This window comes from Sitophilus oryzae, unplaced genomic scaffold (assembly GCF_002938485.1).
Source record: "Sitophilus oryzae breed Bouriz unplaced genomic scaffold, Soryzae_2.0 scaffold_1443_pilon_pilon, whole genome shotgun sequence".
NCBI classification, from domain to species: Eukaryota; Metazoa; Arthropoda; class Insecta; order Coleoptera; family Curculionidae; genus Sitophilus; species Sitophilus oryzae.
Genome location: NW_022146108.1, coordinates 1,738,237 through 1,752,858, shown reverse-complemented (window position 1 = coordinate 1,752,858; position 14,622 = coordinate 1,738,237). Strand labels below are relative to the sequence as shown.

The 14,622-nt window shown below is 32.1% G+C and overlaps 1 protein-coding gene across 2 annotated transcripts in view; it reads left to right on the top strand.

Annotated features, from left to right (window-relative positions):
• Positions 1-12,801, top strand: part of LOC115877295 (HEAT repeat-containing protein 6) — a 30,318-nt gene extending 17,517 nt beyond the window's left edge. For both annotated transcript variants that reach the window (XM_030893427.1, XM_030893428.1), the window contains 6 exons: positions 786-1,084; positions 4,846-5,295; positions 8,029-8,448; positions 12,023-12,157; positions 12,217-12,378; positions 12,441-12,801. In XM_030893427.1, coding sequence (XP_030749287.1) covers positions 786-1,084; positions 4,846-5,295; positions 8,029-8,448; positions 12,023-12,157; positions 12,217-12,378; positions 12,441-12,698 — 1,724 coding nt within the window. In that variant the 3' untranslated portion in view covers positions 12,699-12,801. The remainder of the gene's footprint in view (positions 1-785; positions 1,085-4,845; positions 5,296-8,028; positions 8,449-12,022; positions 12,158-12,216; positions 12,379-12,440) is intronic.
• Positions 12,802-14,622: the final 1,821 nt, after the last annotated feature.

Genomic DNA, 14,622 nt, shown 5'->3' with positions numbered 1-14,622 from the left:
GCAAATTATTGAAAAGCCAGATAGGTATAGGAAACCCTAGTATAGTTTGAAAGAACATTTAAATCTGCTTCGACTTATTTAAAAAATACATAGTGTTGTATTTGAAATAACGAAGTTTCTATGTAAACTAAATATTTAAAATGGACCAACAATTTTTGACACCTCTGTATACAATTAAGAAAGTAATAAGATATTTTAGTAAAGTTTATTTCTCTGGCTTCAAAGTCAGCTCAAGAATTAAATTTGAAAAGTAATGTACAGGGTGTTGACAAACTTTTTTATTATAGCATATGCATATTTAAATATCTCAAAAACCAAAACATTTAAACATATTAAACCCTTAAAATAAATGCCTTATTTTATTCCTAAAAATCCAAAAATGATATAAAATACCGAGTGTTCCATAAGCAAAATATAACTTTGGTATGGATCTTAGTTCTGACGCACCCTGTACATTTCAAAATAATTTTAAATTATGCACATTGCCTCTGTACATATACCCATAAAAAATTCAGTTTCTACATCTTTCCGTTTTCGTATAATCAACCGAGGCGAATGAGGTGCGCCACCCTGTATACTTCCCGAAAGTAAAGATTTTTTTGTCCGTTAGGAAAATTTGTTATTACTAAACCACTGCTGGCAATTAGTCTCCGTTGGATTAACGCAGCAGTGTTTACAAAAAATAACCATTTTATTTTGTAGATTTTCTTACAGTGGGGAAATACCCATAGGGACTTTTGGAGAGACGAATCTGAATAAGTAGAATTCTGAATATGTTATTACAGATGCATCTGTCCAAGTCACTGCCCTGATAGTGATGGGCTGCATCTTGGCTTTTGAGCCAGTTTTTCCGGAAATCCAGCAGGCCATGATTAAGTTGGAAAAGGAAAATACTAGCGAGAAAGCAGTCGATAAGGCAAGTTCTAGCAAAAGTGTGTTGGACGGAGATGAAGATTTCGATTATGCCCAGTTTTCTTCTGACGATGACGAGGAGATTGAAATTGAAGAAACCCAAGTGCCTTGGTTACTGCAAAGATGTTTGACAAATCTCGGTGTTTTACAGGCTGAGCAATCAAATAAACAGGTAAGTTCAGGTAAAGTCTGAACAAAAAAATAAAAATTTAAACTTAGAAAAGTTTTAAAACATTTGTTAATACAATCGTCATAAGTACGTGGGTCTAGAATCTTCGAACTCACATTAAATCCATTTGATCACGTGATGCGAGATAACCAAAAAGTACAAAAATAGGCGACACGGGAATATATCAATATCGCTCCTAACCGTTCTAGCGATTTTTATACTAAGGGCTGGCAAAGGTTAGTCTTGGGCAGTGGCGGCTTAACCATGAGGTCAAATGGTCAATGCCCCTCCAAAAAAATCAGGAGAAAATTAGAAAAACTTATTTAAATGATACTTAATTAAAAATAAGCGGTTTGCGATCGTGATTTTACTTTACTTAATAGAGAAAGGCGTACCGGAGAAATGTAGCAACGCCGCAACAGCACACCGTCGTATTTCTCTCACTCTGACTTAATAATGCGATTTACTTCCACACATGTCAATACCGACCCAAAAATAAGAGTTGCCGGCACGGTATATGAATTTAGCGGGTATTCAACTTCGAGAGTTGGCAACCCTGATCATAGATGCTTTGTTGTTTGATCTACTGTAACATATCATAGTATAAGGAAACTAGTAGCTTTACTCCTTGTCAAATCCTTGTCGTCCCGTGACCACTGACATAGCTGTATAGTCGTGGTCTATAACTAGGCAAAGTATAGTCGTGGCACTCGCCATAGTTTCACAGAGATGTATTTAGGAAAATATGAGTTCACAATAAAATAAAATAAAAACAAATATTGATCATCGAGTAAAAATTTGCTTGAAAACAGAATATTTTCACATTTCGTGTAAGTAACAATTCTTCTGTATCTGAAAATCTTCGGATGGGAAGAAATGCGGAAAAAATATATAATGACATATTTTTTATATTATCTATTTCGAAGATTTTCTACAACTTTTTTTAAAATTTAAAACAAGTTTAATTTTAACAGTTAATGTGTTTGTTTTATAGTAATATATTGGTTAGGTGATTTTCATTGGATAACTAATACATTGAACAATACATTGTACTAAATAATAAAATAACATATTTAAACTTCAATAATAGCTAATAAACATTACAGAAATTTCAAAAGAGAAAAGAAGCAAGAACAATGAGAAATAGCATCACTACTTTCTCACGAAATAAAAGAATATTTTTTTAGTTATTGTTACCGAGTCCCGAAGGTACCGAAAGAACCGGGAATTAATAATTTCGAGTCCCGGTTCTTTGATACCTCAAAAGAACCGAGAATTTCCGGTTCTGAACCCTAATTACCATATTATCAAGAAATTGTTTTTTAACTAAAAACTAAAAAAAAATCCAGATTTTTTTTAAAATTGCGCAGAAAAATCCTCATATTTTTGGGGCCAAAATATGCTACCCCTAAAAATATTTGCACTTATTTAAGGCTCACCGTGTATAGAGCGATTCACGTTTATGGTACGTTATAGTGTTTTCGGAACCGGTAATTTCGGTACCATGCCTCTAAGGAACCGGGATTTCCAGTTTTTTTCGGTACTTTCGGTGCTAGCAAATTTTTGTTCAATGATGGTGCAGTTCGTTAAACAGCAAGCAAGGGATGGTTGTCAAAAGCAAAATCGATAAAAAATTGAGGTTTAAATGAAAATAATATCAAATTATTAAGTAGTAATCAATCATTAGAAAATTAACCTGAATACAAACATGATCACAAATGACTCTCAAAAAAAACTCAAATCACAATTTTTTGAATTATTACTACAACTAGCGATGGGAACTATCGAATGAATTAGACTATCGAATGGTTACTGAATGAATGATTTCAACTATCGAATGGTTTTATTCGAATAAAATCATTCATTCATTTGTATACTAAAGCATATGTGACAACCTCGCCGTGCGACTAAATGGTTATCGTTGAGCCACGACTATCGAATGCTTTTGGTAAATGAAATTTAGTATTCGTTTGATTTTTGTGTGCGTCAGTGCATTATTAGTTCTTCCAAATTTTTATAACTTCGCCGTATAAATACTGTGCTATTCTTGCGTTTATTAAAATATTTAAAATACTAAAATAGTATTTTTTTTTTAATTTTATTTATTGACGATTGTGTGCATGTGCAGGTGGTCAAAATTTTTCCGAAAATTTGTGTGGTTTTCCGTAGTCCGATCTTTCAATTATTTAATTTTATATGGTATATGGTCTATTTTTTAATGGGAAATTTTGAGAAGAGAGATGAGATGAACTTATAATTAATTTTAAAAATACATATTTGTATTTTAGATGTTTTAATAATATGAATTAGTTGAACTTAATAATCATATTTAAGTAATGTGGTAATGGTTATCGAACTCAAACTATGGGGTGAGAAAATTAAAATGAAAGTTTTACACGTGCCAATTTAAAAAAAAGGTTAACAATGTTTGTATTTTGTTTATGCTAATTCTCTTACATGTAGTTTTTTGCGAAGAAATATTTCATTTATTTTTTAAAGTAAATGCCAGTAAAAGTAAATATAATTTTTAAATAGTAATATAAAGCACCTAATATAAATACTTTTGATTTCTAATTTTTTATTTATATTTTCCTTCCATTACATTGCATGCTTAGAAAATTAATAAATGTTTATATTTCATGATTTTAAAATTTGTTGTTAATATAACAAATTAGTTCTGTAATTATTATTCTTTAATAAACCAACGTTGCCAAAAAATTTAGAGAGTATATAATTTTTAAATATTTAAATAGGATCTAATATAAATAATTTTGACATCTAATTTGTTGTTTATATTTTGCTACTACTTAAAATAATGTTTATATTAAATGATTTTAAATTTTGTTGTTAATAGGTATAACAAATTATTACTGTTATTATTATTTATTAAACCAGTCTTTGCTTAAAAACATTAAAAATCATTTTCCTACATCCAAAATAACAAATATTATTGCAGTGTAACAACAGAATATTAATAAAAAAAATGCAGAATATATAGACATACTATCCCTAACTAACTAAAGCCAAACAATAATATTCTTTGCTAATATCAACTAATACCAAAATTATATGGCAACAGCGCCCTTCATTATGTATTTTCTGTGTAAATACTAGCACCTCAATAAAAAAAATAATGTGTCTTTATTTTTATCTGACTCCGCAAAAAATCAAAGATGCCGGCTTCTTTCATAGCACTGCCACCGACCGCTGTCGGGTTTCTCGGAAAGGAACCTATGTCGCCGGGCGACAACTAAAATTCAGTTAATATTTTATTATAATCGATCCTGACGAATAAATGAATTTCATAAATGAATGAATTTTATAAATGAATGGTTTTTGCTGCCGAATTACTAGAATACAATGTTTCAAGGCAGATGACGGATCTATTCGATAATTTTTATTCGAATAGTTTTCAACGAATGTTTTCTTACTAACTATCGAATTATTCGAATGAATTGCAACTATCGAATGTTTCGATAGTATTCATTCGATAGTTCCCACTACTAACTACAACCAATAGCAGCACACAGTAAGGCGCTCAATTTTTTTGTCAATACGTCTCTGTGTTGGGACGCAACGCTCGAACCTCGCAGGTCGACGGACGGAACTCAACTGAAACGCTCTGCAATCTGCCGATATTCGATAGATTGTAAAAACTGGCAGAAAATATTTGGGGAGTGCAACTACTCTTTTCCTTCTACTATGATAATACTTTTATATTTTGATGATGATAAAAAAATGTATCAAATAATCAATATTTCCAGGAAAAATTCCAGCAACGTATCGTACCAGCCCCCGTCAAACTTGAATCTCTCCAGATATTATCAGCCATGAGCCGAAACTACTTCGAAGCCCTGATGCTGCCTCACATCCACTTGATTACAAAAGGCCTGGAGCACTCTTTAGAAGACGACAAATACAAAGATTTGAATTTACACGCCGCAAAAGCCATAGATTGTATAGGCCAGGCTATGGGACGTTTCACCCAAAAGGACGCATCTTCACTGGCGTGTGTTAATTTCTGGCAGAGTCTTCTCTCGGGGCCTTTGGTATCGCTGATCCAGAACGAACAGTCGTTCCATTTGAGAGCAGTCGGGTGCGACTGCTTGGGAAGTATAGGTCCTGGTATTTTCCAACAACTATCCAGGGATAAGCAAATAGTTTGCGTTACTTTACTGTTTGCCTGTGCTAAGGATGAGGAGCCTGTAGTCAGGGTAAGATATTTTTCTAAGATATTCAATATGATCGAAAAAAAACGGTGTCAACGATGGCTATAAAATGAAGATCGCTGTCGTTTTATATGTAAAATATTTGAATAAAAAGATTTAGGAAGAAGCATAGAGACCAAAAATGACCGACTTAAATTCTGATTTTGTCGGTGTCGTCAAAGAGTAGATAAGACAAGAGACGACAGTTCGCGCGGTACCTTTCATGTTTAAGGTACCTTTCATGTTTACCATGTTGTACCTTTCATGGTGGGGAGAGTGACCTCGTCTCGCTTGTCCCTTTAAATTTTCGTAACTTTTTCGCGGGAAATTTTAAATAGACTATTATTAAAACTTGCCTGTATAGCTTATAAATAGTTACTGTATGGGTAAAGAAATAAATAGAAACGAAAAAAAAATGAGTTTTCTAAATATTATATAAAATAAATTATAATTAGAAACATATTTGTCGGGGAATAAAGATAATAAAAGCAATATTTTGTATATCGTTGGTAAACAAGATAAAGTGACCAAGTCGATTTGTAAGAAGTGTTTTATTTACGTGTATTTTTTTTTACATATGGACTTGAACAAGTGTAATATTACAATGAACACACAATAGATCTATAAGGTCGCGGTGATTAACTCCCCTCCATTCTACAATATCACAATATGGAGTTTATGTACAAAAAAATAGAGTTGCTCAATTTTTTTTGTAAAAATATATTACAAGCTTCTAACCATGTCTTCGATCTATGGATTACATTTAGTTTAATAGCATAATTATATAGTATATTTCTATAAAAATACTTTTCAGGATCCTTTGGAAACGAGTGAAATATTATGTTTGTCGAAGAATAAGACCTATTTTTTGCAGTCTTTATAAGCACACACATTGCCACCATCTCGTCTTTTCCTGCTACTCGTGTCCTGTTCAGTATTCATATTTAACAATAATTACAAATTAGTACGCAACAAAAACGATACTAAAAATTAAACCTTAAAAACTCTCAAAACGATAATATATCGAAAAACTCTGAAACACACACTTTAAAAAAGGCAAAAATGCAAGAAAACAACTAATCAGATTTGTTTATGTTTAAGCCTGATTAGCACAGCTGATTAGCGTCCTAAAATCATAGGTTAGAATAAATAAAATACGCCGTTATCAGATTTTATCGTTTATCTTTGAAATCGATCAACTTAGTCATTCTGTTTGTTTGATATTATCAGTACATTACGAAAAAAGAACCTAAACCAACCTAAACTTAAAATTTACATTTCCGTATTAACATACGTTACTTATATTCTTCTTATATTATTAATTTATTTTCAGAAAATCTTGTTTATTTTTCAAAGAAATATACTTGGCAACAGAGAAAATGGGACTTGATGGGACCTTTAAATTTTAATATATCTGCGTCTCTCTCGCGAAATTCGACTTCTTTGTTCACTGTCGTCTCTTGTCTTATCTACTCTTTGGTGTCGTTCTAATTTTAGTCAAAACGTGTAAAAATATGATGTCTGATCTCAATAATTTGTTGTTTTATTTTATGTTGTCAATAAATGTTGGTAGTTATTAAAATTGTTATAAAAATATATCATTTTAATAAAAATAGATAAGTTATAATAATTATTTAGTAACACAAACATCCGATACGCTACTGAAGCAGGTAAGTCAAATTGACGTATCTAAATTCTTTGACGTCTAATCTTTGACAAGTAGTAAATAAAAGAAATACAAAAAACATCCCTCTTTAGAACTTCATCTGTCATGTTAAGAAATGAAAGCAAATAAAAAGCGCCTCTCGTGTTTGTTCGCATACTAAAAATTTCAATTAACGCGTGTATATATTTTGATTATATTTTTAAAATTTACATTTTTTAACTGTAAAGTAATATATTACATTTAAATGGAATATATTACATAACAATTAGGTATGTCATTTACACGTTTGTTTTCTAACACTTTTTAAATAAAACAAATTATAAAATTTCAATATACAGGTTCCGGCAATAGTGCGTCGGGCATCTGTAGCTCCTAGAATAAAAAACTTAGGCTTTGGAAAACAATGGAAATTGCATTAAAATTAAAAAAGTTAAGCGCGACCCCTTGTGTCAAAATTAGGTGATTAAATTTTCGCAATTTTTACATCATTTGATGACCGGTGGCGCCTCTAGTGTTTGTTCGCACGATTAGTCTTTTACTTCCGTTTATGGCCATTAAAGAAAAAGTTCTAAAGGGGGATGTTTTGTGAAGCAATACTGCAAGAAAAAATAAAATACACGGTGTCCCAGAAATAAGTGCAAGTATTTTAAGTGGTGGTAGATCTCGATAAAAGAAACATATTTTCTCTTTATCGTTTTTCAAATAAGTCCAAAATAACGGAGTTATTTTACTTTAAAAATTTCCAAAAAAAATGATTTTTTTAAATTTTGAGAACCACTGGATCTTTTCTGCATTTTCTTTCTTGTAAATTTAATCTAATACCGATATTATCAAGAAATTATATTTTATAATTAAAAACTAAAAAAATTTCCAAAAAATTTCCTTTTTTCAAGAAATTCCGAATTTTAAGAATTTTTTTTTCGCGAAAAAAACCTAATTGGCGTGTTTCTGGGACACAGTTTAAAACGAATTTTTATTTGTTACAAATTTAAATATTAAAAATTTGGTAATAGTTTCGACGCCTTTTATGACGCGCACGTCAACTTTAAAAAGAAAATAAATGCTTTATTTAGGGCGCCGCAGTTCGAGCTTTAGCATTAAGCGTCATGTACCCTACCTTACGAGAGGATCCAGGTTTTGTAGAAGACACCGCAGAATCCATCTTATACTCCTTAAGAGACTTAAGTAACATAACCCTACGTGTAAAGGCTGCGTGGTCTCTGGGAAACTTCAGTGACGCTTTGGTTCTAAATGTTCAAACCCCGGACTCTTACGAGCATAGACTTCCTGACAAGGTGTTGTATAGTTTATTTGAAGAAGGCATAAAATGTTCCAAGGACGGTGATAAAATGAAGATGAATATAGTGAGGGCTTTGGGCAATTTTATGCTGCTCGTGGACGAACGCTTGCTGGAGCAGACTCGCTTCAAAACGGTTTGTCAAGAGGTTTTCGGTGTGTTGGTCAACGCCAGTACTACCAGTGGAAATATGAAGGTTTGTATACTTATTATACCGGATGCGTTTCAAAAGTGGTTCACCCCTATAACTTTTTTATTTTTTTTAGATAAAAAATCGAGATTTGGTAAATTAGGAGTGATTAATGTATTCAATTGTTTTTGGTCACTTCCTATTTCACCGGAAATGACTACAACTTTTGATTTTTAAATTGTACCCTCGGTATGTTTTCACTTTATTCGGTAGAAAATGACACTCTGAATAGAATGACATATCATATGTATGTCAACTTTTGACACTTTCGCTTAATAAAATCGTATTTTAAATTTCAATCTAGAGACTAATTTTTAATCAAGGAGTCTTGGAAAAATAGGTTTGATCGTATAACGTTCTTCGTGTCTTGTCCTGGCCAATTAAAAGATGCCCAAATCGTATTTTTAATCATATCTCAATTTTTTAAATGGAACAAGGGTGGTTCATTAGCATATTTGGAAAAAGCTTTTTTTGCGAATAATTTGGTACCACACAATTGATATTTTGAGTGTCAAATTTTCGTTATTAACCGCATATTACAATTCCAAATAACCCAAGCAGCATTTGGACGTCGGGACAACGTTGTGTCACGCGACCAAACGTCGGGGCGCAACGTCGGCACAACCTCGTGCCAACCCTAGTCTGCACTAGTTTGGAGAATAATTTTTGGGTCGAAACGACGTTGGATACCGACGTTGGCTAGAAGCCTAATTTAGTACAAACTGCAACGTTGTTTAAAATCCTAATTCACAGAAATACCAAACTAATATGGCGTCTAAGTCGCGTTTTATCCTAAATTGGGATAATTATAGTAAAAATATTATTTTTATGATTTAGTTAGTTTATATGTCAGATGGCAGTGAAGGAAAACAAAAGTATTTAAGTGTGGAGGATGTTTGAAGATCATAATTATTGAAACACTTTAACCGACTCTGTAACTCGTTACCCAAGGCAAAAAAGTTAAACGCAAACAACTTTATTGATAAATGTATTGTTTCTACTTTGAAAAATACTAATGGGCCTTAAAATTAAAGAAGTTTTAAAAATTTTCTTGAATTTTTTTTTTAGTAAAATGAGAATAATTTATTCGCAGTCGAAAAAATAGTTTCCGCGTGATTTTTAGGGTCAAATATTTCAAGTTAATGTATTCAAAAAGCAGGAATTGCTATTTTAAGAACGAAACATTTTCTTATTTTACAACATGGCGGCTTTCACTTTGTTGTTTTGGGAGATTAAGATGGAGTAGTTCGAGTAGTCGCATACTGGACTAATAAAGTCGCAGTTCGGCCTTAACAGGTAATATACTAGTTGCAAGATTGCCTAATTTAGTCATCCTAGAGTCTAGCTTGTGCCGCCCTCTATAATCTAAATAAACGAGGGAGTGGATAAACTATCGGTAATATATGTCGATGTATATTTAAGTTTAGTTTTATATGTACCTTTCTTATGTCCCATTCTAATTAAGTTTTTTTTATAAAAACAAAAACAGCACTGAACTGTCTGACTGAACAGAACAATGAAGTGAAAATTTAAGATTTAAGGTTATGGTTCAATACAGTTGCAAAAACGTAGTGACTCGACGTCCTACCAACGTAAGAATAAGGAAATCTAAACAACATTGGAATTAGTAAAACAGACGGCGTTTGCATAACGTTGGAATAGGTCCTGAAACTGACGTCGGAAAACTCTATATTGTCCAACGTTGTAACTACGTTGTCCGAATCACCTAAAGATCACTTAAGCAAAAAAGGTTACAAGATAACGTTTATTCGACGTCGCAGAAGCTTCTACTTTGCTGTAGTACTAGTCCAACGTCGGCACAACGTTATAAAAACGTTTAAATTTATTTTAATACCCAAGGTAGCGAGCTAACTATTTTTTGTAACTAATCCAACGTTGTGTTTAGTAAACATGTGGTCGCACGTCGTAAAAATGCTACTTGGAAAACCATATGCGTCATTCTATTCAGAGTGTCATTTTCTATCAAATAAAGTAAAAAAATACCGAGGGTATCATTTAAAAAATCATAAGTTGTAGTCATTCGCGGTGAAACAGGAAGCGACCAAAAACAATTATTGAATACGTCAATCAATCCTAATTTATCCATTTTTTTTTACCAAATCTCGTATTTTTATCTGAAAAAATAAAAAGTTATAGGGGCCAGCCACTTTTGAGACACACTCGGTATGCAGCGCAGATTTCTGCAATTTTCTGAAATCACATATGGCCAAAATTATTGCATATATCGTTTAAAAATATACGGAAAGGAATTTAAAGAGTCTTTTTTTATACATAGCATTGATAGTCTGTAATAATCATTTTTTTGTTAAAATGGATATGGTAAACAATGTTTATCGTTCAGACGCAATATTATTACAAATTCTTGCACATTTCGATTTGCGGTCTCTTGGGTTTCGGAAGAAATTTGACAATTGTTTTGGCCTTAAAATGCCTATTTCACAGGTTAATAGAGTCAGAATAGTAGGCAAGAATAGTAGGAGTTAGAGTATAGTAGGCAAGAATAGTTGAGTTAGTCAAATTGTAGGAGTTAACCAAAGCGATGTTTCGCGAATATTAAAAAAAATCAGGGAGACAAACGAGGTCACAGACCGGCCTGGAAGAGGTAGAAAGAGAGTTACTACTGCTGTGCAAGACCGTTAAATATCCCTAATTGCACGACGCAATCCCCTGCTTTCTAGTACTGTTATTAAAAATGAGTTAGCTCGCCTTGAAGGAGTAAATGTTTCAAGAAAGACTATAGCAAGAACACCCCTTGACAGAGGATTACATTTAAGGAGGCCTCTACGTGTTCCGAAGCTTAATTTACAGCACAAAATTACGCGACTACAATGGGCTGGGTAGATGAGAGCAAATGGACCTAATTGGAATTTCGTCATGTTTAGTGATGAAACAAAAATAGGCCTAGTGTCAGACTCGCGACGAACTTTGGTCTGGAGAGCATCTGGAAGACGAGCACGCTTGAATGCAGCTCAACCCCGTGTCCCGTTTTAAGGGGCAAGCATTATATTTTTGTTGAATTTCACTCATTATGAAATAAAATTATAATAACAGCCTAGTTGCACTTAGATTTTTAATTTTATATTAGTTAGTCGTGTAGTAAGCCAATATGTCCAAAAAATCGTTATATGCAATAATTTTGGCCATGTGTGTATGTCAGAATTATTTTTTTGTTATTGGACTTGCTGAATAAATTTCGCTTCAACTTTTTTCAATAACTCAATAATATAAATGTTCCTCTTTGCTACAAACCTCTTGTATATTAATATTTTATGAATATATGAGTATATTCTAAGACGGCAATGCCTACTTATTAACATTTGATATATTTACCAGAACTGGATAAAAAAAATCAATCACATGATACCATAAATAATTATTATCATTAAACGGGTACTAAAGTCTGTGTAACCAATCAGGAAAAATTTCGACATACGACATAAAAAAAAAATTACAGAAAATACAATTTATCTGTGAATTAAAATGACAGAAAAGAATTATCACTATCTTGCATGCTCTCAGTGGACAGACTTTACTCATGCTTTGTCTTTTATAATTGTAGGTGAGATGGAATGCCTGCTATGGCCTACGAAAGGCCTTAAAAAATCCCTCTATATGTGAAAACTTAGACACTAATTTATGGCAATCGTCCGTATTTAATGCACTCATGGATCTGGTTGTATTAAAAAATTTTAAAGTACGAGATTGTCCTTAGTTTTTTCAGTATTGTTTTTAGTGAAAATAATTCGATTTTAGGTACGAATAAATGCCGCATTAGCTATAACATCCCCATCAAAGAGAACACACTATGGTTCGTATTTTATACCAATATGGACAGCCCTTCTGAAGGCTTTAGAAAACTCACAACATCTGGAAAATTTCACTGAATATAAACACAGAGATAACCTGGTTGAACAAGTAGGTCATTTGTCTCATTCAATTAAAAATACATATTATTTATTTTATGACTTTTTTTGTAGTTATGCCTTTCTCTAGGGCGTTTAACAACATTACTAACTAAAGACGATCTAATTGCCTTGGAATCGACATTAAATTTGTACTTTGACTGCCTTAAGACGCACATGCACAAAGTTTTGGAGAGGATGGTTCCAGAAAAGTCGACGGATCTATCGTCTGCTGCTTGTTATTTGGATACACTTGGATCGACTTGTAATGGAAAGAATGATATAATCCTTGTTGAGAGACTTAAGAGTGTATTTTCTTACTCTGTGATATAACAAATAATTTATTTTTATAAATTGGAACTTTTTACCTATATGTTTTAAATTTTTAAATTGTTGCATTTCTTTTAGAATAATAAAATAATTCAGTATATTAATATATTATCGTTTTTTTATTAATAAGAAAATCCTAATTTCATACCATATAACAATTTATCTGGTAAATAGTTTATATGTACCAACAGCATCAATTTTACCCACAAAAATTTATCAATTGAGTGTAATTTCAAAGGTCACTGTAATCATGTGTTTTTCTAACGCATGGTAGCTATGCAAATTAACGTAGAGTCTGTTACATCGCCGACCTGGACATAAGAAATCCTATGGAAATTTTAAAAACGATGAATAAGTTTTCCCCATTTTATTTTACAGAAAAATTTATTTGAAACGTTTTAAAGAACTCCTTAAAATGAAGCGAATTGTTCAATTTGAATGATTTATACGAATTCGTTCTTGATAACAAACATGCCACCTTCAAATTCGCAATTTATTGATTATATGGAAAGCACTGTTCGTTAAAATGTTGTATCCTATGTTATAGGGCTTGTTTCTCTCTACAATTTCCTGTCTCACAATGTACCGTTTGTGTCCAGGAAGGGTTCATATTTTCATAGTTGTCGATTTTCGAAAGAAATCGGTACATTTATTTTATTTCGTATATTTTTCATTTTATTGATTTTATGGAAAGCACTGTTCATTAAAATGTTGTATCCTATGTTATAGGGCTTGTTTCTCTCTACAATTTCCTGTCTCACAATGTACCGTTTGTGTCCAGGAAGGGTTCATAGTTTCATAGATGTCGATTTTCGAAAGAAATCGGTACATTTATTTTATTTTGTATATTTTTCATTTTATTGATTTTATGGAAAGCACTGTTCATTAAAATGTTGTATCCTATGTTATAGGGCTTATTTCTCTCTACAATTTCCTGTCTCACAATGTACCGCTTGTGTCCAGGAAGGGTTCATATTTTCATAGATGTCGATTTTCGAAAGAAATCGGTACATTTATTTTATTTCGTATATTTTTCAGTTTATTGATTTTATGGAAAGCACTGTTCATTAAAATGTTGTATCCTATGTTATAGGGCTTGTTTCTTTCTACAATTTCCTGTCTCACAATGTACCGTTTGTGTCCAGGAAGGGTTCATATTTTCATAGATGTCGATTTTCGAAAGAAATCGGTACATTTATTTTATTTTGTATATTTTTCATTTTATTGATTTTATGGAAAGCACTGTTCATTAAAATGTTGTATCCTATGTTATAGGGCTTGTTTCTTTCTACAATTTCCTGTCTCACAATGTACCGTTTGTGTCCAGGAAGGGTTCATATTTTCATAGTTGTCGATTTTCGAAAGAAATCAGTACATTTATTTTATTTCGTATATTTTTCAGTTTATTGATTTTATGGAAAGCACTGTTCATTAAAATGTTGTATCCTATGTTATAGGGCTTGTTTCTCTCTAAAATTTCCTGTCTCACAATGTACCGTTTGTGTCCAGGAAGGGTTCATATTTTCATAGATGTCGATTTTCGAAAGAAATCGGTACATTTATTTTATTTCGTATATTTTTCATTTTATTGATTTTATGGAAAGTACTGTTCATTAAAATGTTGTATCCTATGTTATAGGGCTTGTTTCTCTCTACAATTTCCTGTCTCACAATGTACCGTTTGTGCCCAGGAAGGGTTCATATTTTCATAGTTGTCGATTTTCGAAAGAAATCAGTACATTTATTTTATTTCGTATATTTTTCATTTTATTGATTTTATGGAAAGCACTGTTCATTAAAATGTTGTATCCTGTGTTATAGGGCTTGTTTCTCACTACAATTTCCTGTCTCACAATGTACAGTTTGTGTCGGGGAAGGGATCATAGTTTCATAGTTGTCGATTTTCGAAAGAAATCAGTACATGTAT